General features: G+C 28.1%; 1 protein-coding gene across 2 annotated transcripts in view; it reads left to right on the top strand.

Annotated features, from left to right (window-relative positions):
* Nucleotides 1–15,997, top strand: part of LOC132919637 (E3 ubiquitin-protein ligase TRIM9) — a 66,403-nt gene extending 50,406 nt beyond the window's left edge. The window contains exons 2-10 of one of the 2 annotated variants that reach the window (XM_060981372.1): nucleotides 2,023–2,118; nucleotides 3,102–3,335; nucleotides 3,814–3,970; nucleotides 5,061–5,093; nucleotides 6,061–6,200; nucleotides 10,631–10,769; nucleotides 12,362–12,586; nucleotides 13,821–13,993; nucleotides 14,102–15,997. In XM_060981372.1, the coding sequence (XP_060837355.1) occupies nucleotides 2,023–2,118; nucleotides 3,102–3,335; nucleotides 3,814–3,970; nucleotides 5,061–5,093; nucleotides 6,061–6,200; nucleotides 10,631–10,769; nucleotides 12,362–12,586; nucleotides 13,821–13,993; nucleotides 14,102–14,221 (1,317 nt within the window). In that variant the 3' untranslated portion in view covers nucleotides 14,222–15,997. The remainder of the gene's footprint in view (nucleotides 1–2,022; nucleotides 2,119–3,101; nucleotides 3,336–3,813; nucleotides 3,971–5,060; nucleotides 5,094–6,060; nucleotides 6,201–10,630; nucleotides 10,770–12,361; nucleotides 12,587–13,820; nucleotides 13,994–14,101) is intronic. The other variant, XM_060981373.1, reaches the window with a different exon arrangement.
* The last annotated feature ends 8,887 nt before the right edge of the window (nucleotides 15,998–24,884 follow it).

The following is a 24,884-nucleotide window of genomic DNA, read 5'->3' as shown; positions in this document are numbered from 1 at the left end:
GTTTCTGAATACATCGAGTCATGGCTCTCGAACGTTTGTTTTAAAATCGACCATTTGGTTAAAATGTATAATATGCTCGTATAGTTAGTTTCAAACAATTATTATTTGATTATGATGTATTATGTTAACGAATAACGAGAATTATCGTGTTTGGATTCACGTCATCACTATACTACTCGTTATTATTTTCTTCGTAAATTTTGTTACGCATTGTATAAACGCACGTATAATACTCGTACTCATATTCATGTCCATTAACGGAATGAGTCAATAAAATCATAAACATCCAAAAATAAAAAGATACATTATATAGTATGATACATACATTTCTTTTTCGAAATGAGTATTGATTTGTGATGATTACATATTATGTAAAAAAAAAATATATGTATATATATATTTTTAAAAACTGATACTTATAGATGTGATGAGTCGTGGGAATAGTAATTGTCAACTAATATATGCAATCAAAATTGGACTAAAAAATGAACTAAAAGATTTGATAATATTCCCTTAAAAATACACATTGATCATATACACCATAGTGTAATATAGTAAGTCGAATAAACGGTAACTACTTAATTCTATTGGTATACCGCGTGTGTATCGTAATGCAATTGTTTACGTTATTTACCTTATAATATATTAAAAAGTCAAAACTCGTCTTAATTTTCTTCTTTCTGTTAGAAAATTAAGCGTGTTTATAATATTATTATTATAATATATTAATTGCATAGATATACATGACGTGCGTATTGTGTGTGTGTCGCATGCGGCAGAGGAAATGTCGTTCACGCCTCTCTCATAATGACCGTGTTTGAGTGTCATATTTTTGTTAAAAAAAACAACGCTGATGTACATCGTTGACTTGAGTTTACATGCCGTTCTGTATAATATATCCTGCAGCATATTATGCAAATGTCGCACCGCGCCCCGCATATTATATTTACACTGCGGTAGTACGCGGCATACCTATATAACACGTTAAAAATCGATATTTTTATTGAAAGTTTTTTAACGGACGAGTATATATATATATGTAAATGTAATTACGTTATGAATATATAGTTTTCATTCGATGAAACGATGTCTTGGACCTCTATAATGCGAGGGGCTTGCTGAATAGCATGCCGGAATTCCACCGACCAATGTATTTAATAAATATACTTGAATAATCGTCATATTACATGAATTAGTCAAGTAGACCATTCTACCCAACTATTCGCGTATTTGGCGAATATATATATATAATTTTTCTTCCGACAATACGCGGGGAGATGACGAATATCAAATATTTTTCAAATGTATGAGTTGTGGGAACCAAGCTGTACATACAATATCCCCGCCAAGCGTAAAATACCCTCAACATTTGCAAATTATGAATTAAATTTCATTATCCACTGCTATGTACGCGCGCGCGCCCGTGTGTGTAACATGGTGATGATAATTATTAGGTACTCAATGTAAATATACCTACATTTGCAGATCGATAATGTATACAGTGCCGAGTATGTAGCGAGGATAATTGGGTTATTGTGAATGAGACATCAAACTTCCGGAGTAAGTTTATATGTATGGTTGTCAAATGCCTTGGGGTCGTTCAAAACGTGTAGTGTGGTGCATACACATATACCATCGCTCTATGTGGGGTCTTGCCCGCCGGGGTGTATGCTGCAGTATGGAGGATGTATATATATATATATATATAATAGACCTCTCCTGGGCGTACGTTCTATGCCGCACGTGTGCTATGTGTATGTGAACTTGGGCAGTATATTTGATGAAGTTCTACGCATAGTTTAATGGAACGTATTTTAATAAAAACAAAGGTTTATATATTATATATAATGGAAGGGTTGGGTGTAGCTAATAGCTATATACGTATACTGCATAATTTGTAAATTACACAGCGCAAGTCTTCGTATGGTTTGAGATACCGCTCGGAATGAGTGTTAATGCGTGTGTACAATTAATTTTGTTTAGACAGCAATTTAATTTGTAATTTTCTGTTTTTTTTTTCAGACGGAACTATCTCAGAATCTCCAACAATTGTCCGAAAAAGCACGAACCACTACAGAGTTCATTCAGAGGTTAAAGCAAATGTCTGAAAAACTGAATGTAAGTTACCGTTTATTTTATTATTCATACATAATAGATTATTTTATGACGTTATATTACGCCGTTACAGAAAATTGTATAAATTATAGTTGTGTAGCGATGTATTTCAATATATTGTAGTAATTAACTTTGATCGAAAACGATGGGAGTGCTTATTTTAATTACGCATGATGTGTTCTGATAGTTGGGTGACTTCGATTTTTTGTTTGTGTTTTCTTCTGTTTATTATATTTTAATGAAAATTAATTGGAATACAAATATAAGTTCTTGGAATCGAAGACAATAGATAATTGCGCTCGTTGTTGATGTCACGCAGTTAATTGTTTTATAATACAATCTGAGCGCGTGTAATATAGTATGTTTATAATAAATGTGATAAATGTGCATGCACTGCAGTAGTTTGCACACTGACAACCTACCAAGTATAATATATTTCTGTAGTGTATAGTTGCGAGTATAAAAAGTTCTTTCTTCTATTTTGTACGTTCCGCGTTATTCAACGGGTTCAATTGAGGTATATTTGTCAGGGGATAAAAAAATCGATGTTTAACTTCGCATACTATAATATAAAATCTCCGTTATGGTGGTAGCGGTCATAAAATACAAAAATGGAATAAAGCCCAAACTAGATGAACGTGCACGTCGCCCACGTTCCGCTATATACAGCGTATATATATTATATATAATATATATATACACATAGATTAAGATATATATATATATATATATTAACCGAAGTACGTGACTTGGTGTTGCTGGGCACGTATAACAACACTCCTACGCATAAATATATGATATAAGTTGGTTGCAGGATACAATTTGTCTGTGAGAGTCCGCGAGTTGTTTAACCGCGGTATACCTCTTTAGTAAGGTTATTATAATATAGTAGCATCTTAGAAATGGAGTGGCAGTGTTGTCGGTGCTCGAGAAAAAACAAAAAAAAGCCTATAACCACCGTTGTCGGTTTGTGTTCGTACTTGCAGGGCGAGTGCGAAGAACTAGAGCGACAAGTGGATGCCAGGTGTGATGCACTGATCCGGTCCATCGAAAGGCGTAGACAGTGGCTGATCGACGCGGTGCGACAAGACAAAGAGATCAAACAGCGGTCGTTGAAGGACCACGTGACTAGCTGTACATGCAAGCTGCAGAAAACTACGTCCTTGTTGCAATTTTGCATTGAGGCCCTCAAAGAAAACGACCCTGTTTCGTTTTTACAAGTAAGCAATCGCGTGTTTTTAATTTTTTCCCGCGCTGTTGGGTTAGGCATTTTTAATCTAAATAGACGCGTCAATTTCCAGAACACGATTCTCTCCCCCCACCATACAAAATACTTACAACTATGTAATGCGCACTGCAATCGTACGTACAGAATTTTTGGAGGACCTGATTTTAGCTTTCGAAGGGGCATTACTCCTCTGAGTCCCCCAAATTCTATCACGGTGGATCGTGTTACTCGTATAATGTACTCCATCAAACAATATGATATTATGGGGGTCGTACAAGCCCACACGTTGTACACACTCTGTATAATATAATATAACTTATACTCACGTGTCAGCTGTCGTTTTTAGCGATAACCCGTATGCGTTAATACCGGCAGCATATTATAACATTATATATATTATATAAATATTATGTATAATATATGAAAACTTATCGTGTCGTGTTTTTGTTGTTCTCCTCTCCGTTCTGCAGGTCGGGTCCATGTTGATAGCCAGAGTTTCGAACACGGACATGACCTGGCACAAGGACGTGTTGCCGTCTCCTCGTTCGTATCACCAACTGGATTTGACCCTGGACGATAACACTGTATTGAAAGCTATTGAGCACATGAACTTTATACAAATGAAAAGTACGTATAATATACACTTACATTTACGCCCGTGCGATAACTTAAAATAATGATGTTAACTATTAATTGCACATTCACAAAATTTACAGTAACAATATCATATGTATGCGTCATTTATCGTGTACGTTTTATTTAAAGTCACCTAGTCATTTTTTTTTTAATTTTACTATACGTGCGAATTTTTATCTATTGCTTATGGTTTTATTTTATCAATAATTGTTAGTTAAAAAAAAAGAAAAAGTACAATAAAACACATTTAAGTTTATGAAAATCGTTAAAATTTTTTATTATCTCTTGCCTAACTCTACCTATATAGTTTTTGAATCATAATAACTAATAAGCCTAATGATTTATATTAAATGACGTATCTGCAATTATTGGTGTGCACTATATAGATGACAAACCATTTTTAAACTTAAGTGTATAAAATAGTTATCCATTAAAATTTGTATAAATCTTTTATACAGACTCTCGTGAACGGTTTTTTTAGTTTTTGGTTTTTTTTTATTTTTTTTTTTAAATCAATGTAAAATTACTGAAAAACTGTACCGTATTTCGCATAATATTGTACAGTAAAATAAAACTCAAATTTTAAAAATAAATATATTGAACTAGGTCGATTTTTATAGAACACCCGTGACATGATGCGTCATACATATACAATACAGTAAACCGATTATACAATAACACTTGTACTTATTATTAAACACATATATCATAATGCAATCTTGTGAAATAATGATAATTCAAAAAAAAAAAATTAATATAGTCGTTTACAAAGTATTTATGATTTACTTCAAACACAGTATTTTAAAAATACTAGGGTATTAAATTATAATTGCAGTAATTTTTTAATTTTTAAGTTAAAATTGATTAAATCACTATAAAATATACATTATAAGTTATAACCTATAAGTTTAGTATATACCAATTAAAATACTTCTTTAAAAAAATCTATAAGACATTATCTTTACGAGATTGTTAATATATTGTATGTGTGCAGTATTTTACACAGCTATATTATAATACATTAATATATACTATATAAACTAACTATTGTTTTTTTGCTGCTTGCACTAATCTTGTAAAGCTATCGGGGACGGAGAAGACATGAAGGCAACAGGTATAATCATAATACATAATATATTTATATATATGGGATAATCCATTTAACATTTATGATTTTAAAAAACGCTAATGGTTTTGAAAATATTTCTTTTACCTAATTTTAAATGGATTTGGCACTCATCGTTTTTGTATCGAATCCGCTTAGTCGTAACAAAAGGACATTCTTGGAAAAATTATGTTTTTACTATTTTTTAAGCTTTGTACACTTTTAAATAATGACTGACATTTTTAGTTTTAAATTCCTAATTAAAATATTATTTAGTGTATTTTGATCTTAAAAAATCGAATTTCAGACAAGTAGTTTATTTATAAGTAGGTAATTAAAAATTAAATGAGCAGAATAGTGAACCTATATTTTACCACTGTACCACTAATTGCTTCACCTATTTATACTATAAATATTTAGAAATCTCATAAACTTTTCGTTCAAAATTTGATGATTATTTATCGAAAATAATATTCTACAATATGACATAAAGAATTAAAAATGTATGTTGTCATTCAAAATGGTACAAAATTTAAGAAATAATAACAATAAAACATGGTAAAAATTATAATTTTTTTCCAATAATATTGTTTGTAACGGCTCAAAATCATGATAAAGAAATATTTTTGGAAATAATAAGTGAATCACCCGGTATATAATATCCGTGTCGAAGTAAATATGGTGTATATAATGGTTAATGTATACCTATCGTATACCGTTGTACGATTTTACCAAAAATCATGATCTTAGCAAGACGTATAAATGCATGCGACGATTTTTTGTTCTTATAATATATATATAGGTACATTATATATATATGACATATATTATATGTACACAGCTGTTCTGTAGTTACCTGTAGTGTGTTGTTTTCGGCTGTCTTGCCATAAATTATATAATATTAGGTATATTATATTATATACTTATCGTCGATATACGTGTGTCGTCTGAACAATATATGTTATTTTATGTATAGCTCCAAGCGCAGCGCTGATCATCGCCGAAGAGTGTAGTGCAGAGAACAATAGCGTTACGATCGCGTGGCAACCACCAGCTTCTTCATACGTCGAAGGTTATGTGTTAGAACTGGACGACGGCAACGGCGGAGACTTCAGGGTTTGTACAACAACAACAACAATAATAATTTTATCCTCTAGGCGTATTGATTTTTCGCGTAAAACTATGTGTAGGATAATAGGTACATGTACAACCTACCTGTATGATGTACGGAATCATTAGAAAATTGATTACCCTCGCGGCGTCGGCCAACCGATACTTGAGCTTCGCAAATTAAGATTAACGATCGGTCGTCGTCCTCTATATTATTATTACTGTCAGGCGAGATTATTACGATTTTATACATAGTGTGATCCATTCACAGGGCTCTAGTTTAATCAAGCAAATTTTTATGTTTTTTTTGTAACATGAAAAGTACTTATTTTAAAATACTAAATGTGCTTATAAAATTGTTCTACCGTGGTGGTATTCTGCTTTTTATTACGAAATTAAGAAGAGTATTGGTTGTTAAAAAAAAAATTAATAACTATTATTATAAAATATTATATATTTCTTTGTAAAAATGAAGTGTACAACATTTATAAGTATATTGCAAACTATATAGGTATACCTATATCAGATGATTTATTCAACGTAAAACACTCAATATTTTAAAATATTTTTTATTTTTTATAACTTTGTAATTAAAAAACATTCTTTTTACTATGTTATAATTTTTAAATTTTAAAGCACTTACATTTATAAAAATCGAATTTTGGACAAGTAGTTTATTACGAATAGAGTGGAGTGGTATAAGAAGTATACCCCACAAAATGTTGCTTCACTACTGCGCTCATGTATACAGTATACTTATTGAAATATTTTTAACTAATATAAACTATTTGTTCAAAATTTGATTTTTCGAATCTGAAATAAACCAAATGATATTTTGCTTTGGAATAAGCCGATATTAAAAATGTCTTTTAAATCTAAAAATAATATTGTTAAAAAATAGTAAGATATCATTTTTTTTTTTTTAGATAATAATGTTTTGAAACAACTTTAATTTTTGTAAAAAAAAACATTGTCTAAAGCGTTAGTGTTTTTCAAAACAACGAGTGTTACTTTAAAATTTAAATAGATCGCTTCGTATATTTTGTAAAAACATATTTTTTGAATACATAAAAGGCTGACTTAGTGAATTAATGTTACCATACTAACCAGTTATAAAACGTTCTACCCCGTATATTACGCTTGTGGAGAAAAAAAAGTTTCATTCTTTCATCGTAAAACAATATTTTTTTTCGAAAATGATAGATTGCCATTGAAAATATAATAACAATGTATTATATACTATACGACGGCACAAAGTTTCGATTTACGAAATGTGTTCTGCAATAAAAATAAAGTCATTGGCAGGGAAGAGTGGTAGTTGGTCTTTCGTGCATTTAATCTTACAGGCTGTACATTATATTTAAAAGACGTATACTAGAATATTCGAATAAAACGCTTATCGTGACGTCTGGACGTACTAAACGCGGCATTTTTGTAAACAGTGTCATTGGTTGTTGATGGATTTTAAATTACAGAACGACATCCAATTTCCAATAACAGCACCTCGACCCACAAAATATATACCATTAGGATTTGTTGTCGGCACATGGAGATTTTTTGTTGTTTTTTCGTATACCAAATACCATTGAATTTTAATAACATATAAAATATTAATATGTATTTGGTTATACAAACAAATAATAATAATACACGCCGAGAAAACAATAGATTTTTTTCATGTCATTTTTTCTTACAGTGTATACAATATACAAATATACAATATACATTTTTGTCTTTCATAAAATCACTATCAGTATGATATCGCAAAAAAATAAATAGTTGATTATATATGCATATAACCTTAACGTGACCGGCAGACAAAATATCTATTATTTTGCTTTTATGACCCGTTATAGCTGTATAAGTCAACATAAACTCGGTGCCATTAATAAATATATACTGAAAAAAAAACAAAATAACTTCAATTTATTTTTTTTATTTTATCTAAATTTAAATTAATATAACTTCTGACGATATTATATGCTCGCTAAATTACTTTTTATGAAACCATAAATCGTTTTTATATGCCAATAAAATATTTAAATATGTATACATATTATAATGAACGAATTTAAACTGCACAAAACGAAAACTGGGTTTAAATGAACTATTATTTTGCATTGTAGTATGTTTTTACGGAATTGTTTTTCGTCGTTTATGTTATAACAATATTCCTATTTTGCATAGCACATTGGTCAACTCACTATAAGGCGTAGTCTACTACACCTTAAATGATAATTACACCAAATTTTCAACTAATAGTAGTGATATTTTATTTTTCCAATATAACTTTCTAATTTACAATAGTTTCGTGTTTCAACTTAATTTAAAAATAAAATGTATCTATCTAATATATATACCTATCTACTTGAAAATAAATTAAGAATTACTGCCATTAATAGTTTAAATAAATTTATAGGATATATGTATATCTATTAAACATTTATGTAATTCGATATGTTTAGTATATTATGCAAGTAAATTTACTTAATAAAGCTTTGGGAAATAAATCTGTAAATTCGGAATGGACATCTTGTTATTTATACATGAATACTTGGCATATTTTGGAGTTTGGAGACCGTCTGTTATTAATGATCGCTATAAAATGTTTTTATGAAATAATCATAATCATAACCATTCTATAAAAATAAACTTTATACGACCATAATTTATTATGGGAGGGTACAAATATGTTCCAGGCGATAATACGACTTAACATACCTACTTATATTCTGGCAATGTTTTAGAAACGCAATTAAACATTTTGTAATTTTTATTTGTGAATTTTAATTTACGCATTACTGAGTGTTAATATCTTATAAGAAATAAATATATATTTAGAAGGCTTGTGAATTGTGATATGTACTTATATGTTTTAATATCTGTGAAATTGACCTTTCGTTTTAAAAACATTACGTTGGAAAAAGATCAAAGTTCTATTAAATTGGTTTTATTCCATTAAACTTATCTTTGAAGATATAAATAAATACCTTACTAGTTATTATTGACATAGAAAATCCGTGGATAAACAGTGATTTTTTTTAGGAAAAATGTTAATATTTGAATTTTCGTAAACAACAATTGGTTTTATTTTTATTGATATTTTTTATTAAACTAAATTGATCTGGTAATTACGTATTATAATTATCGTTATACTATTTTATACTAGCACGCACGCATATTATAATAACGAATGAGTATTAATAATGACCTGGTAGATCAGTAATTGATAGTACCTACATAATATATCGTATTGTGTAAACAATTTAAAAATGGTATTCTTTTTCATGACTCATAAACCGTAAAATATATTTCATTATTTCTACTGCCGTTTTATTTTTATTTGTATGTTTATATACTTTTTAAAATAAATAAGAAATTTGTAAAAGTTGACATTTAAAAGTTTTAACTAGTTTAATACTTTACAGAAGTAGCCAGTAGGTATAATTTCTGTATGAAACTGTACGATTCTTTTTAAATTAATATTTTATTTAGTTATTTGAGTATTTTATTCCAACATTTAACTTTTGAATGAAAATGTAAAAAAAAACTATATAGTTGCGGATAGAAATCATCAAAAAAAAATGTCGGTACCTATCTATTTTATAAATATATATTATATATTATATTGTTTACCTTTACCATAAAAATCAATAAATTACAATAATTTTACGTTGACATTTGAAATTTTCAAGTTGAAAGTGGTAACCAAAATATCTTAACTATAATATACCTATAGGTAATAGGTATTCATAAAAATATAAAAATAGTGTAATACAGACGATAAACAGTATAAAAAATGATTTTTTTGTTATCATGAAAAATTGTTTTAGCCAAATATTATGTAATATTATTTTTTATTGTAAATTAAAAATTGTAGTGCTTTCATCATAAGATTTCAATAATTTATTAAATGGTAGATTTTTCTTATAAAATATAGTTATTAGTTGTTATATACTAAGTACAATTAAAATATACATAATATTCAAATGTATATTTTAAAGATTTATAAATCAAAATTATTAATTTTATTATTATAATATGGCTTTCCTACATTAACTACGTACTGTATAAATTAAATTCTAAACTATGTTTTAATTCAATTCAACATTGGATATTTTTAGTTTCGTTATTAATATCTAAATGATATTTCGTTTAGTTTTTCAAAAGCTGTAAACACATTATAATATAATATGACGACCCAGTGATAGTATTAATAATGTTTGTACATTTTTAAAATTTGAGATATTTTACAATATAATACAGTACAAAAATAAAATATCCTATAGGTAGGAACAATACTTTAGGCGTATGTGAGTAATGTGTATATTTTTTTTAATTAAAATTAAATTATTATTCGTCTGAAAGCCTCTCTTTGTAATATGCTGTGTTGTTGAATTAATTCGACCATATATTATTTGTTTTTGCGTTTACAGGAGGTGTATTGCGGCACGGAAACCATCTGCACCGTTGACGGGTTACACTTCAATTGCACGTACAACGCTCGAGTAAAAGCGTTCAACAGCGCGGGCGAAGGCGAGTACAGCGAAGTAATAGGATTGCAAACTTCTGAAGGTAATATATATATACCTATGTATAAGTAACACAATCGATCTACTGCCGAGAATATATTAATATACATATTATATACAGCTAGTATTGGATTAAAAGGAATTGCGTCTCTAGACTGGATTTTTTTTTTTTTTTTTATATAATTCTTAATAAAATAAAAAAAGTGCTATTCGGTTGTATATTATACGCCTATACGAGTATGTATCTTGTACAGTGTAAGGATAAGTTGTGTTTAAATTTTAAAGTGACGTTGAAACATCGCATTCAGAAAACGATCTTGATCGGTGCTCGGTTTATTACTAAGTCTATTGAATTATAGGTGTATACTGTATAGCAGGGATGGTAAATCCATAACACGCGTGCCCAAAGCGGCACGTGAGAAGATTTTGAGGGCACACGAAAAATTAAAATATTTTATAAACCAAATATCAACGAATTGGCATCAAGTATTAAAAAAAAAAAAACCAAACTAAGAAAATAAATAATTAACAAATTAATATTATTATATTATGCATATAAACTAACTCTTTTTTATATTAATACATTAATTACACAATAAAATTAGATAATTTTTTTTCTTACAATATTTGAAATAATATAACATATAATATTTTTCTGGAACGCTCGAAAAAAAAAGTTAATTTTTGGCATGTAGCGTTTAAATAATTTGACAACCCTGCTGTATAGTTTATGTATATATTAGTGATGTTAGTAGTAAATTTCTAGATGACATTTTATAGCAAGAATCTTTTAATGATCGTTTTTGTTCAAATTTAATATTTTGTAAGTATATGATTAATTGAAAAGAAAGTCAAACTAATGAAATATATTTCTAAATTTAATTAAAAAATGTGACTTTTATAATAAGTACCAAAGACCAATTCTAAATTAAGATTGTATTTAAAATTAAAAATACAATTTTAAAACTATATACATTTAAAAAAACATCTTAAATATTTCTGAATTACCTATTGAATTTCCGAAATTTAATGTAACTAATTTATAGATACCGTAATTCAAATTTTTTAATATAATAACTAACAATGGTTAGACTATATTTTTAATGATATGTATAAAAGTCAAAGAACGTGATACCAATAATCTTATTGTATAAAACATTTCAAAAGTGTTCATAACTGAAAAGTGTTTATAAAACAATTAAATAAAGTCTTTTAATTTTAGTTAAAATAATATATGAATGGAATTGTACTTAATGCAGCGTTTTATCATATATTTTATCATTTTCAATATTTTTTTGAAATCTATGGAAGAAAATTTCAAAAGCAATCTTTCAGTTTGTACCATCTGCGTTTGATTTTTAATTTAATTTCGCAAAAGTTTGGAAGTTCTGAATTCAAAGAACATTCGCAATTAAAACGCGATTAAAGTACCGTCACTTGCGGGGGCATTCTATTAAGACGGGAAAACACCGTAAAACTTTTTCTAAATTTTACTGACGAACAAAAACGAAATTATGATGTAATCTTCCATACTTATGGACGGTATTACTGTATTTTTAAGTACAAATGGAAACTGCATAACTTACATTTAATATTATAATTATTTATGACCGTTGAATGTATTATTTTTTTCAGTGGCTTGGTTCACGTTCGACCCATGCTTGAGCTCGCCCGAGCTGTGCTTTACACCCGACAACATGACAGTGACTTGCGAAGGATTCGAGCACCGCGTGGCTCTGGGAAGCGTCGGGTTCTCCAGAGGTGTTCATTACTGGGAATTTACGATCGACCGGTACGACGCCGATACCGATCCAAGTTTCGGCGTGGCCAGACTTGACGTGTCCAAAGAGGAAATGTTAGGTAAGTAGCTACAAATTATAAATTGTGTTTGAATAATGGCGTACAACTAAGAACAATTTTTGCTAAAATATTTTGCACATATACCAAATCCTATCGTGCTGCGCACACTAATATTGGCATTGTTGCTCACTTTAGACTGAGTCATTCTAAATATTTTATTACCAATATTTTATATTGCATATAATAATCTATGTATACACATAATAGGTAACAAAATACAATTGTATTTTTGTATATACAAACATAAACATAAAATCAGGGTGCAAGACCAGTGTTGTATACGAACATAAACAAACAAAATTAATTACCTTTTAATACATCCCAATATAAAATTATTTTATAATTTATTACTTTATAAGGTAATTAAAAAAAAGTTTACTATAATAATTATAATAATCGACAATGGTCTTACATAACTTTTTTACAATGTTGTAATTTGTGTTATTATGTACATATAAAATAAAATAAAAATTAACATAAATAACATAAATGAAATAAATATTAAATTAGCAGTTTTTTAATTTATTGCTGGCAGATCTTAACATATTAATAATTTCATCTTTGTTTATAAGTTCAATGAGATTTCTATTTGTTGAAGACAAGACAGACAAAATAAAAGATCCAAAGATATTGTTGCAGGCTTATCAAAGATTTAATTTTGATTTAGAAAATGTTAATTTTTGAAAATACTAGTTTACACAGTGTACATTACACTGAATTGGTGTGTACAGAAGTATAAGAATGTATTTGAATGGTATGTACTGTGTGTTAAATAAGCCATACATTGTCGTTAGTTCAAAAAAAAAATTTTAAATGGTTTAAATAAACCTAGATTTTTCCTATTTTATTTGGTCCTTGATTTTGAAAAATACACAGGAGCTCTGTGCAATCACAGGGTAGATGTTTCACTTGACCAATACTGTACAAGTCGACTTATAAAAATACATTCATAATACATTTTTAATACAATTTTAACTATTGATATTTAATATTTATGTAAAGAATAGTTACGCATTTTTAGTTAAGAAAGTAGATAATCAATGTATGTAGGTACAATGTACATGTTTATATATATATTGGTGGTGGGATGTGGGATAAGCCTATTGTTTTAATACTATTAAAGTCTTCCTATTGATTTCCACCTATAGAATATTGGCCACTCACTAATTCTAACCCACAGTTTATAATTAGAATTGGTTGTTATTATCGAAATTTAAATTTAATTTTGTTTTAGGCAAAGACGAATCTGGTTGGAGCATGTATATCGACAAACAGAGGTCTTGGTTTATGCACTGCCGCAGTCATGAGCAGAGGTGCGAAGGTGGCATCCAGGTGGGATCCACAGTTGGCGTGCTCCTGGATCTGAACAAACACCAATTATCTTTTTTCGTCAACGACGAACCACAAGTAACGATTGATGTGGAAAATTTGCTTAACTTTTTGCTCCTGGAGCCTATGCATTAATATCTGGTTCACAATAATAATAATTGTTTATGCTTGTTTGTTTTTGAATAGGGTCCGGTGGCTTTCAACGGTCTGTATGGTGTCTTTTATCCAGCGGTCAGTGTCAACAGAGGTGTTGCTGTCACGCTGCATACAGCACTTGACGCTCCCAGTGACTTAGAAGACTGTTAAGACTTTTTTACTACCCTATTGTATCTTTTCGAATAAGGTGTCCACTGTATTGCATAATATAAAGGTTATAGTGTTATGCAGGTACTAGATCGATAAGATTTTTTTTTAATTATAAGAGTATTTTTTATTTAAAGTTTCTATCAAAAGTTATACGAGTCCAATATTTTATATTTGTACGTATGTAAATGTATATGTATAATTATTGTGTATTTTTTTTCTTCAATTTATCATTATCTCAAGTGTAAACTTAACTTGGACAGGGTGGGAAATTTGAGTTTTAGATAACTACAATATACATGTACACTGCATAATTTTCCCTTCCAATTTGCTTAAAAGAACTAATGTATTTTTTTAGTTACTCAGTAATATTATTGTGATTATAATATTACGTTATTATGTACTTTATACTGTTTCGGCTGTTTAAATATTTATGGTATGTTTTGGATGTACCAAAATTGAATATGCAAACCAAACAATTATGATGATGACACCGTTATTGTGATTATTTTATTTTACTTTTGATAATTTATTTATGAGTCCTTAATTTAGTTTATTTATATATATATTTTAAATAGTAGACGTATCAATTAAATATATTTTTTTTCTTTTGCATTCTGTATTACCTACTAGTAGTTGTTTAAGTTGTGTATAATAGCATAACAGTGTATTTATAAAGTAAATATTGTATCTATTTTTTGTTTTATTTTAATTAAGTACAGCAGTTCATTATTCTATAGTCCATTCAAAATATTGTTCAAAACTTGCTCGGGTACTAAATAAAAAATAAAAAAACCCTAAAGCTATTTGAAGCTTTATTATGTTATTATTTAGAATGCCCTATTCATGATGTAATTGCTTAAATGAAACATGTTAGATTAAAATAGGTTTAGTTGTTTTTAATTTTATACATCTAGTCAAATAGATTTAGATTGCATATGATTTTTATCATAAAGACTGATGGATATGCGACAAAAAAAAAAAAATATTATACAACGTCAATGTTATTATTTTTAGTTTTAACGCATCTATAATAGAGAAGAATTAAATTTCATCTATGATAACTATCCAACCAACTATGTTATTATTTTTAAATCTTATGTAGTGATCATCAGTGTCCATCACAATTTTTTCAATTTTTATTGTTGATAAAAGCCAATTAAACTATTATTTAAGCTTCAAGAACATTATTCGATTTTGTCATTTTATATTATTACTGGAATCGTTAAATAAAACTATTTTTTTTTTTTTTAACAGTCCAACGTGATGTTTCTTACATTAAATATCTTATTGTATACCCAGATTGAAGGTTTATTTTTATTTATTCAAAAATTCCAATTAATACTATTCCAAAAAAAAAAAAAGTAGTAGTAAAAGAAACACATATATATGATATTATTATTATATATTGTTAAATTGTGTCAATTAACTTTACTATAGAATACATTGAATTCCTCTGATAAAATCTGTTTATAATAGTTAACTTTGCATAAATAAAAATAATGGAATTTACATTATGTACATTTATATTATACTATAGCGTTTTATGTTTATATACAATATGTTAATATTATATTTGTACACGTTTTATGTCAACAATTATGCATAGTTATTAATTGTTATATAATATGATTTATTTGTAAATTTGTAATACTTAACATTTAAGTTTGGAAATGGAAAACAATAATAATATTAATTATTATTGTTTTTGATTTTTATACTCTACTATAATATAGTATATACTGTAAATGACAGAATATATGGTACTTTGAATCATTATATTATAATTTTTTGAATATTATCCATAGCTCCTTTAATAATATAGTAGAATGTTGTAGATCATTCTCACTGCCTATTTTTTATAGGTATAAAGTTTATGAAACAAGTATTTAACAAATTTTACATACTCCTTTGCTATTTTGTGTTGAACCAATAATTGGGACAGATTTGTTTAATAATTATTATTCCAGTATAATAAACGCATTATAGTGTTAGACTGTTAGTTTATAAGTTATAATAGGACAGCTGTTATAAAATAAATTAATACATAAAATGTCTTCAAGGAAATTATTTATTAGATTTGTTGCAATGACAAAAACAACCATTAGTTAATAGTTTAATAGTTATGTGAAACTCACACTAACATTTTATGATATGCTAAATAAATTATTTATTAATTCTTAAGAGGACGTCAGACCCATATGTGTTGTCTTCGTCTTACTATCACATAACATACCATAGTTTAAGTTTTTATTGTTATATTAAATATTAGAGTGAATTTTCTTATTACCTATCGAACTTAAAGTTAAGTAATATTTTAATTATTATTTTACTTATTATTAGTATTTAAAATATTAAAATGTAATAATACCCATTACTTCCTTGAAAAAAAAACATTGTAAAAACCCAGCGAGAAAACAATATATAATTTTCTTACCTTTAAGTTCGATAATAAATCAACTCACTCTAATATTATAAAAAACAACACAAAACTGGAACTACTGAACCTAAATATTGGTATGTTGTGCATTAGTAATTAAGACATCGTTTTAATAAAAAAAATCATACTAATTATATCGTAATTTATATTAGTTGTATTAACAAACATTTTTTATATAAATTTAAATTTGAAATAAAATTATGAAAAACATTATTTTTTACATTTTATTTGATAATTAATTTTTTCTTTAGTAAAATAAAAAGTAAATAAATATTAGTTTTTACTACAAACTTATATAATAAGCAACAAATTTGTTTATTGTTTATATTAATATTATTTAATTTATAAACATATAAAACAAGAACAAGTTTCGTTATAAGAGAATATTTATATAATATACATAGAGTAGTAGAGTTACTTGTGCGAAGGGTAAACACAGTAGGAATTGATCTAATGTCCTAATGTGCCAACAGGAAAAAATCATCATACCTTCCTAGTCCCTTTATCATATCCCAAATCAACTTCTAACTGATAATTATTATTTATTATGAATAAATAATGTAAATGGGAAGGTGGTTGCAGTTCCGTCGTTCTCTTTTATTTTCTGTTTTTCATTACAAATTATTAATAAAACTATTTTATTTAATCATTGATTGATGGTTAGATCGATGCACTCGTTAATTGAAACAATTGAGCATTCACCTCCCTGGTAATACCTGAAATAAAGATTTCTTTTATATACCTTTAGGCCGTAGCAATTTTGCAAAACATTCACCCCTAGCAACAATGATGTCCATATTTAATAACAACCAATAATTTCGTACTTAGACACACCCATCATATTCACTCGTATTTTTAACACATAAATTATATTATTACTATATTTACAAATATTTTTTATAACCTTAATATTTTGTTTTGTAATATTTTTATCTATATTGTAATAAAAGCCGTTTGACGTTAATTAATATGTATATAATAAAATAAAATATAAATAAAAAAAAAACTCCTTTAAAAATTATGCAATTGTAATGTAGGTATATAACAGATTAGGTACTCTTAATAATTATGCTATAATTTGTTCCAGTTAGTTTTAAATTATTAACTTTCTAATTTTAGTGATAATTAAAATTTTTAAACTGTAATTAATATTATTTTTTTCTTCTTTTTTCTTTAAACGAAACCGAAAGCTAAAACGGCTCTGTTTTTACATTATTTCACCTAAGTTGATATATATGCTTATTTAATATTGTTTAATGATTTATTTATATTTTTGCAATGGACTTACAGTTATTATAATAAGCAGTCTAATAAACTGGTTGTTTGTTGAAAAAAATGTAACTATTTAAATAATTTTTCAATTTTGGGGAAATTTAATAGATAATTAATATTTAATGTTTGTAAGATCGAATGCATTATGCATATGACGCTTCGACAGTCGGACATGTACAATTTGGTGTAAGTGGTGTGGGTTTGTTGTGTAAGGAAACTAAGGAACATAATTTTATATACATTCTATAAGTTATTTTAATTTGCATAAAATATTATGCAAGCTGTTAAGCTATTATTATATATCGAACGTAAAAGTAAACTTTTCAAAGAGATTGTGACCATGGTATATAACAATAATAATAAAATAATAACCATTTATGATTTTATTTTTAAACTTATATTTTTTCACGTTGGTACTAATGGTACTGTGTATTAACTGACAGAGTTATAAAAATTCTAAAAACAAAATATTAATCTCTCTTAAATTTATCCATGACTTCTAAGAAATCTCTGAAAGTGTTACTAGTGTATTTAATTTTTAATTTTAGCAGTTATTTACTCATGTTCTGGATTTTAATTTAATTCGTCCGACCACTAGTTACTATTCAGAAAAATCTCAAAATGACGTCTCTGAGGTGCGTATAATATTTTACTTTCTTGATTTGGTAATTGAAATGAAAAAAGTCTGAATTTTTAAAACTTCAAGAATTTTTGTTAAATAGGAAAAGTATAAAAATGTAACTCAGTTGTAATGAGTAGGTGGATAATTAAACCAGCTTTGACATAAAATATTAATGAGAGAGATCCGATATCACACCCAAGCGGTATAACGTTTCGAATTCACAAAAACGTCGGCGTGAACAATCCCAAAACTTCTATTTTTTTAACTTTTCTTCAAAACTATTATAGTTAAAAAGTTGGTTGATAGCTTATTAAAAAGGAATTATCAAGTAGATACAAAATGTGAGATTAAAAATTTTCAAAAAAAAATTATTTAATTTTTTACAGTTAAAAAATTGTTATTTTTGCTAGATTTTCATTTAGTGTTGTAGATTACCGAAACCGGAGAACGGATTTTGTTATTTGGGGTCTTTTTAGATTCACAAGGCTAGGAGAAGTGCAGTGAATATTTTCAGAACTTTATCTTCAATCGTTAACTCACTACAAAGCTATAAAGCTGAAAAACACAAAAAACGCCCAATAAAATGTGTTTCAATTTTTTTTGAAGCTCTATAGTAAATTAACTTTAATAAAGATAAAGTTCTGAAAATCTTTACTGTACTTCTCCTATATAGCCAATGTGAATCTAACAAGACCCTAAACAACAAAATCCGCTCTCCGGTTTTGGAAATCTGTCTCACTAAATGAAAATGAAAATGAATATAAAATACATTATACAAACATATTGCATACAGTTAATAAATTTCTAAAAATTGAAAATCAAGAAAGTTTACATGCCAATCTTTGACTTGGCAAGCGTTTTTTTATCATTTATTTTTTCATTGTAATATAGACAGTTAATATTACATACAAAATTATGAAACTATGTAAGATGGGAATTGTGTTCAGATAAAAGAATGTAAGTGGAAATTAATTTACGATCGCTCCGATCGAAAGAAATTTTTGTTGCTAGTCAAAACTTTTACCTCTCTTTGTTGCATGGAAAACGTACCTTAAGCAATTGTTAATTCATTATTATCAATTAGGTATAGGTAATACCCAAGGTATTATTTATTTTTAAATATTTATTATTTCGGTTGTTTAAATGTTTTTCAATGTATTATGGGTTTTTACAGATAAAAACATTATTAGCTGCATATTTCGATAATTTTGGTTGCACATTTTAAATATTTTTAGCGCCAATAAGTTTCGAATTATGTTTATCAAAATATCTAAATTATTTGAAATACCAATTAAAGTATATTATATTATTTAAAAGCTTAATCAATTTAAAAGTCCAACAAAATACACAATTTGCTTTGCTTTGGATAATACCTCTATTAGATTTTTAGCTATTTATATGATTGATTTATATTGGGACTTCAATTGTTCGATTTTTTGTGCTTATGAACGTTTTATAAAGTTTTTTTTCACTGGTTAACCGGTATCAATCGGCTATATCAACGATTTGAGAAAAAGCTAATGTCGCGTAACGTACTTTTTTTCGAAAATTGTTTTTTTCCTACCAATGAACCATTATGAATTGATTTACTTTTATTACTTTTCGACTTTCGTAATACACGATGCGCACGTGTGACGTGTTCCGTAGACCGTAATACACTATAGTGTACAATGTATATACATACTACATATGTTACTGGTTAGGTATCTACTTATACTACTATTATACATACAGGACTCTAATTTATATTAATCACAATTCTCACGCGCTTACCAAAAATAAGTAAACGGTAATGAATAACCCTTACCTACTTGAGTTATTCGTCATAACTACATAATTTATAAAATACAATACAGTAACAATATTTTATAGCATGATACAGTTCGAGTATACACTCTTGCATCTCATCACCAACTAAAATGTATAACATTTAAACATAAATTTAATAGTTTTCGGAGCTTTGGTATCAATATTTTTTAAACGCCCTTGAAATTGAATAACTTTAAAATAACTTAAAAATTACCTACATTCAAGTCAACAAATTAAAAAATATAAAATAATATTATGCTTAAAACCATCATCAATATTTTTTTTGTTATTAAATGTAGACTATAATAACATGATTGTAACACTGCCCCTCCCTTAAATTTGGAACTGGCTAGTGATTGAACATACTACAATATATTTAGCTACCTGTATGCTATTATACTGAAGTATATTCTACACTATGTATAGACACACTGCAGCACTTTAAACTTTAAACACGCGATTAATTCATTTATATCTAATACTCGGCATTACGTTAACTGTATAATTTTATCACGGTCGAATAGAGGGGTGAAAAAAAAGAATAGATTATCGTGTATAAAAGCCGTTTAATTATTATCCGCCATTGTCTTCGTGGCGGATGCGCACACACTATACCACTACCTCCACCAACACCCCAAGCATCATCGTCGCGTACACTGTTATAGCACACGTGACCGCGTTTTTTAATAAAGTCTTTACTCATCCACCCCCTCACACCATATCTGCAACGACCTTGTAGTTCCCCACGATGTTTAGCCCCGGCAACGTGATATCGGACTGCAATACTGCTGACTCGGCGGCAACGGAGAGCACTTAATCTAGACGTGAATGACGCATTATTATAATATATACTATGTACATATTATATAATACATACTATGTATAATGTATACACACACATACAGACATAGTACCTATATGATGCGCACGAAATTTATCTTTTTTCAAACACCGTTGTGCGAATCATCTCTGTATAATATTTATATTATATTCCTAGTTCACTTGGATAGCAGCTTATAAGTATATGTTGTAAATGGTCAAGTGATTGTATAGAGTTGATTATAAAATTACCACTTGTAAAATATTCAAATGCATGCCTATACGGGATTTTCCATTTAATGTATAACTGGTAACTACTTATTATTTCAGAAATTCTAACGTTTTTGAAAGTAACTATCTATTTCTTTTACATGACATAAAAAATTAAATGTATAAAAAAATACGACTAGTTTAAATTAAATTAAATTTTTAAACCATAAAATAGACTTATTATTACCATTAACAGTATTACATAAAGTATAGTGTTATAGCAACGGCTGTTATAGATACATAATATATTTTAATAGAAGCTTTAAAATAAGCGTTACGTTTTGTTTCACATTGACGTTTACAAAAAATTCAATTTAAAAAACCTCAATAAGAATAACGTCCAACACTTTTTACATACAGCTAACGGAAAGTATTGCTTTTAGTCAAAACAGTATTGCACAACGAGCAATTTTTAATTTATCACAAACTCTTTAATGCCGTTCAAATCATAAAATTAATCATTGTAATTATTATTGTGTTCATAAAGGTTTGATATAATTTATTTACACCGAAGCAAAACGTAAAACAATAGGTCAATAGACACTTAGATTAACCGTGCGGGCAATACAGCTTATATTATATTTATGTATAAATTAAGCATATTTTTATGAAGAACCGTGAATGATTATAATTTATGAATAGATTCCATGACCCATCGTGGTGTTGTAAATAAGTAGGTACCTATATAATAGCACTATAGCGCGCTAGAAAACCCTATAAAATGAATTTAAAATCTCAAATAAAACACAAAAAACTACGTTCAGAGTTCTGATACCTATTATATTATAAATCAAAACTTCAATGGGTTATGTACACGACCCCGGTACTGTCGTTTTCATTTGTATTTTGGATATTTTTTGTCTCTCTCGTCATTTTTCTCTGGAGACATCCTATTCTCCTTCTTCCATTTCTTCATCGTCGTCGAAGGTCCTAATTTCGATCGAACTTTCCGTAGACAGCTTTGAACCGGGGCTTAGACGACCGATGTCGGCAGTTTCCATCGATTCGCTCGATGAAGAGAATACGACGTCGAAGCTCTGTGAACACATGCAATTGTTGACATCGCATGTTGTATTACACCGCAGTTCCTCATCCTCACACGCGGCAATAGACCACGTGGGCTCGAACGGTATTATGGCTGCCATTATGTTCAGCGGGCCCATCGCGTCCGCCTGTCCGACGGAAATGCTGCTGCCGTATGGTTCGTTTTCTGCCTCATCAATTTTGTCGGTTCCAGTTGGTTCGTTTGTCGGTTTGGTCCAATACGAACACCGTTGGTCGTTGCATCGCGTTACCGCGACTTCAGTTACCACTGCCGTGGTAGCCGATCGGTCTAAGTATTGCAAGTATTGGCAGCGCAATACTTCGTCACCGACGTGATAACGGTCTCCGAAGAATACGGGAAACGAGTAATCTGTTTTCTTATCGCCCATATCACCGTGCGTTTGGATGAAGATGCTTATTCCACATGCGCAGCGTTTCTAAAAAGTTCAGATATTATTTTTATTGTTGATTATAATTCATGGTGTTATATTAAATGTTTATACTCCAGATAGGCTTGATTTATATAATATAATAATTATTATATTGATTTACTTCAACGTATATAATCGTGATATTGTATTAATTGTATTACAATAATAATATTAAAATAGTATGTCGTATGTACGAACATCGATGTTAATACGAGTATTTGTATCAAAATTAAAACAACTATTTAAAATAAGATGCCCTACCTCCCATCATAGGTATTTTTTTTTAACGAGTTCCCTCAAATATTTTCAGGTATTCATAAAAATGTCTATAAATTAAGAAAGTGAAATCAATTAATACGGAGTAGTTCGCAGTACATAATATTATATAATAATTATTATAGTTTATAATTGCTATATTTTTATGCAATGCGTATTTTTGTATCAACGATATTACGTACAATTTTAAACGTATGTTCATTATAATAAAAATAATTTAATATATGTTATAATTTTTATGTGTAGGCATCTATTGGTGATGAGGTGATTGGTGTAATACAATTACTCGTATATGTTAATATTATAGAATTATACAATACGGTTAGTTAAAGTAGTGTAATAAATGAATGCGAACAATCAACCACTGCATAAAAATATTACGTCATAAATTAGTTATCATAAAACACTTCAAACCAAAAATTATACTTAATGAATAATTATTACATTGTGATTAAACTATTTGTAAGCAGTAAAAAAAAAAAGAAAAAGTAAAGAAAAAAAGCAGTTTACAAAAAAAAAAAAAAATCGTTGTTATGCAACTATTTATTTAATTTGTAGTTTTTCAGTTTTTCTGTTGAACTGGCATAAGCTATAAAATATAAAAGATGAAACGATTTTAATGTGTAACCTTGGTGTAAAATACTGATGTTTAGCGAGGACTATTATTGAATCTCGAAATGAAACTGTATGCATTTTTTAAGGTTATTTATATCGAAAGTCTCGACATATATGCTTTATGACAATATGACTTATTGAGACTTTGGTTTCTCGGCCAGTGTTTGGGTAATAGTCGACACTCCAATTTCAAAATTATCCTATAAATATCCTATAAATTATTAGTGGTAGTGGAAAATTATAAATATAGATGTGTATAATTAATCTGCATTATTTTTGAAACAGGTTCATATAATAATATATATACGCTACTATAGATCGTGTGTATCATTTAATATATTGTACAAATAAAAGTTAGACTTTTCTAAATCTGAGTATACAGAATTGCTATATAGGTAAATATTATATATTGTCCCACGTTCCTCAATAATCATAAAAGCTTTGGTTTTTGTTACGAGGTTGGCTAAATATGTTTGGTTTAAATCTTAATTTGAGGTTCTATATCATATTATTACCTATTATGGTGTCTTAATATTAATCAGGATCTAACCTAATCTACTGATAATGCTAGACTGCTTCTAAGGGTACGGGGAAGGTTTATGAAATTCTTAAGCTATTTTATGGGTATCGCTTGTTCACCACACATAGTTTAGTTTCATTAATGGAGCGTAGGCACTATTTTGGGACTAAATTTTTGAAAGATCTACCTAGGTGTTATAACTTATATAAGTGATGTACTGATGTTGATTTTCCAATCTTACTTTTCATAATTAATTTTAGTTCATCAAACGGTCAAATAGGTTTTTCTTCTACAGTTCACAAACTTGAATAAGTCTGACCAATTAATTTGAATAATGAACCCTTAAAAACGTTTAATGTCTCGTGCCAATCCAGACCTAACTTTTAATTTTTAATCGTTCTTATGTTTTTCATTCATACTTTTTCATTTATCTAGTATGTTTTCTTTACATTTTGCAATAATTTGTAAAAAAAAATAGGCCTCAGTTAATTTATCTCATAATAAATAAATAATGTTCTATAGTTTTAAAACTAATATAATTTTATCGA

This window comes from Rhopalosiphum padi, chromosome 2 (genome assembly GCF_020882245.1).
Source record: "Rhopalosiphum padi isolate XX-2018 chromosome 2, ASM2088224v1, whole genome shotgun sequence".
Classification (NCBI taxonomy): Eukaryota; Metazoa; Arthropoda; class Insecta; order Hemiptera; family Aphididae; genus Rhopalosiphum; species Rhopalosiphum padi.
The sequence above is the reverse complement of the archived record's forward strand: the minus strand, read 5'-3'. Positions and strand labels throughout refer to the sequence as shown.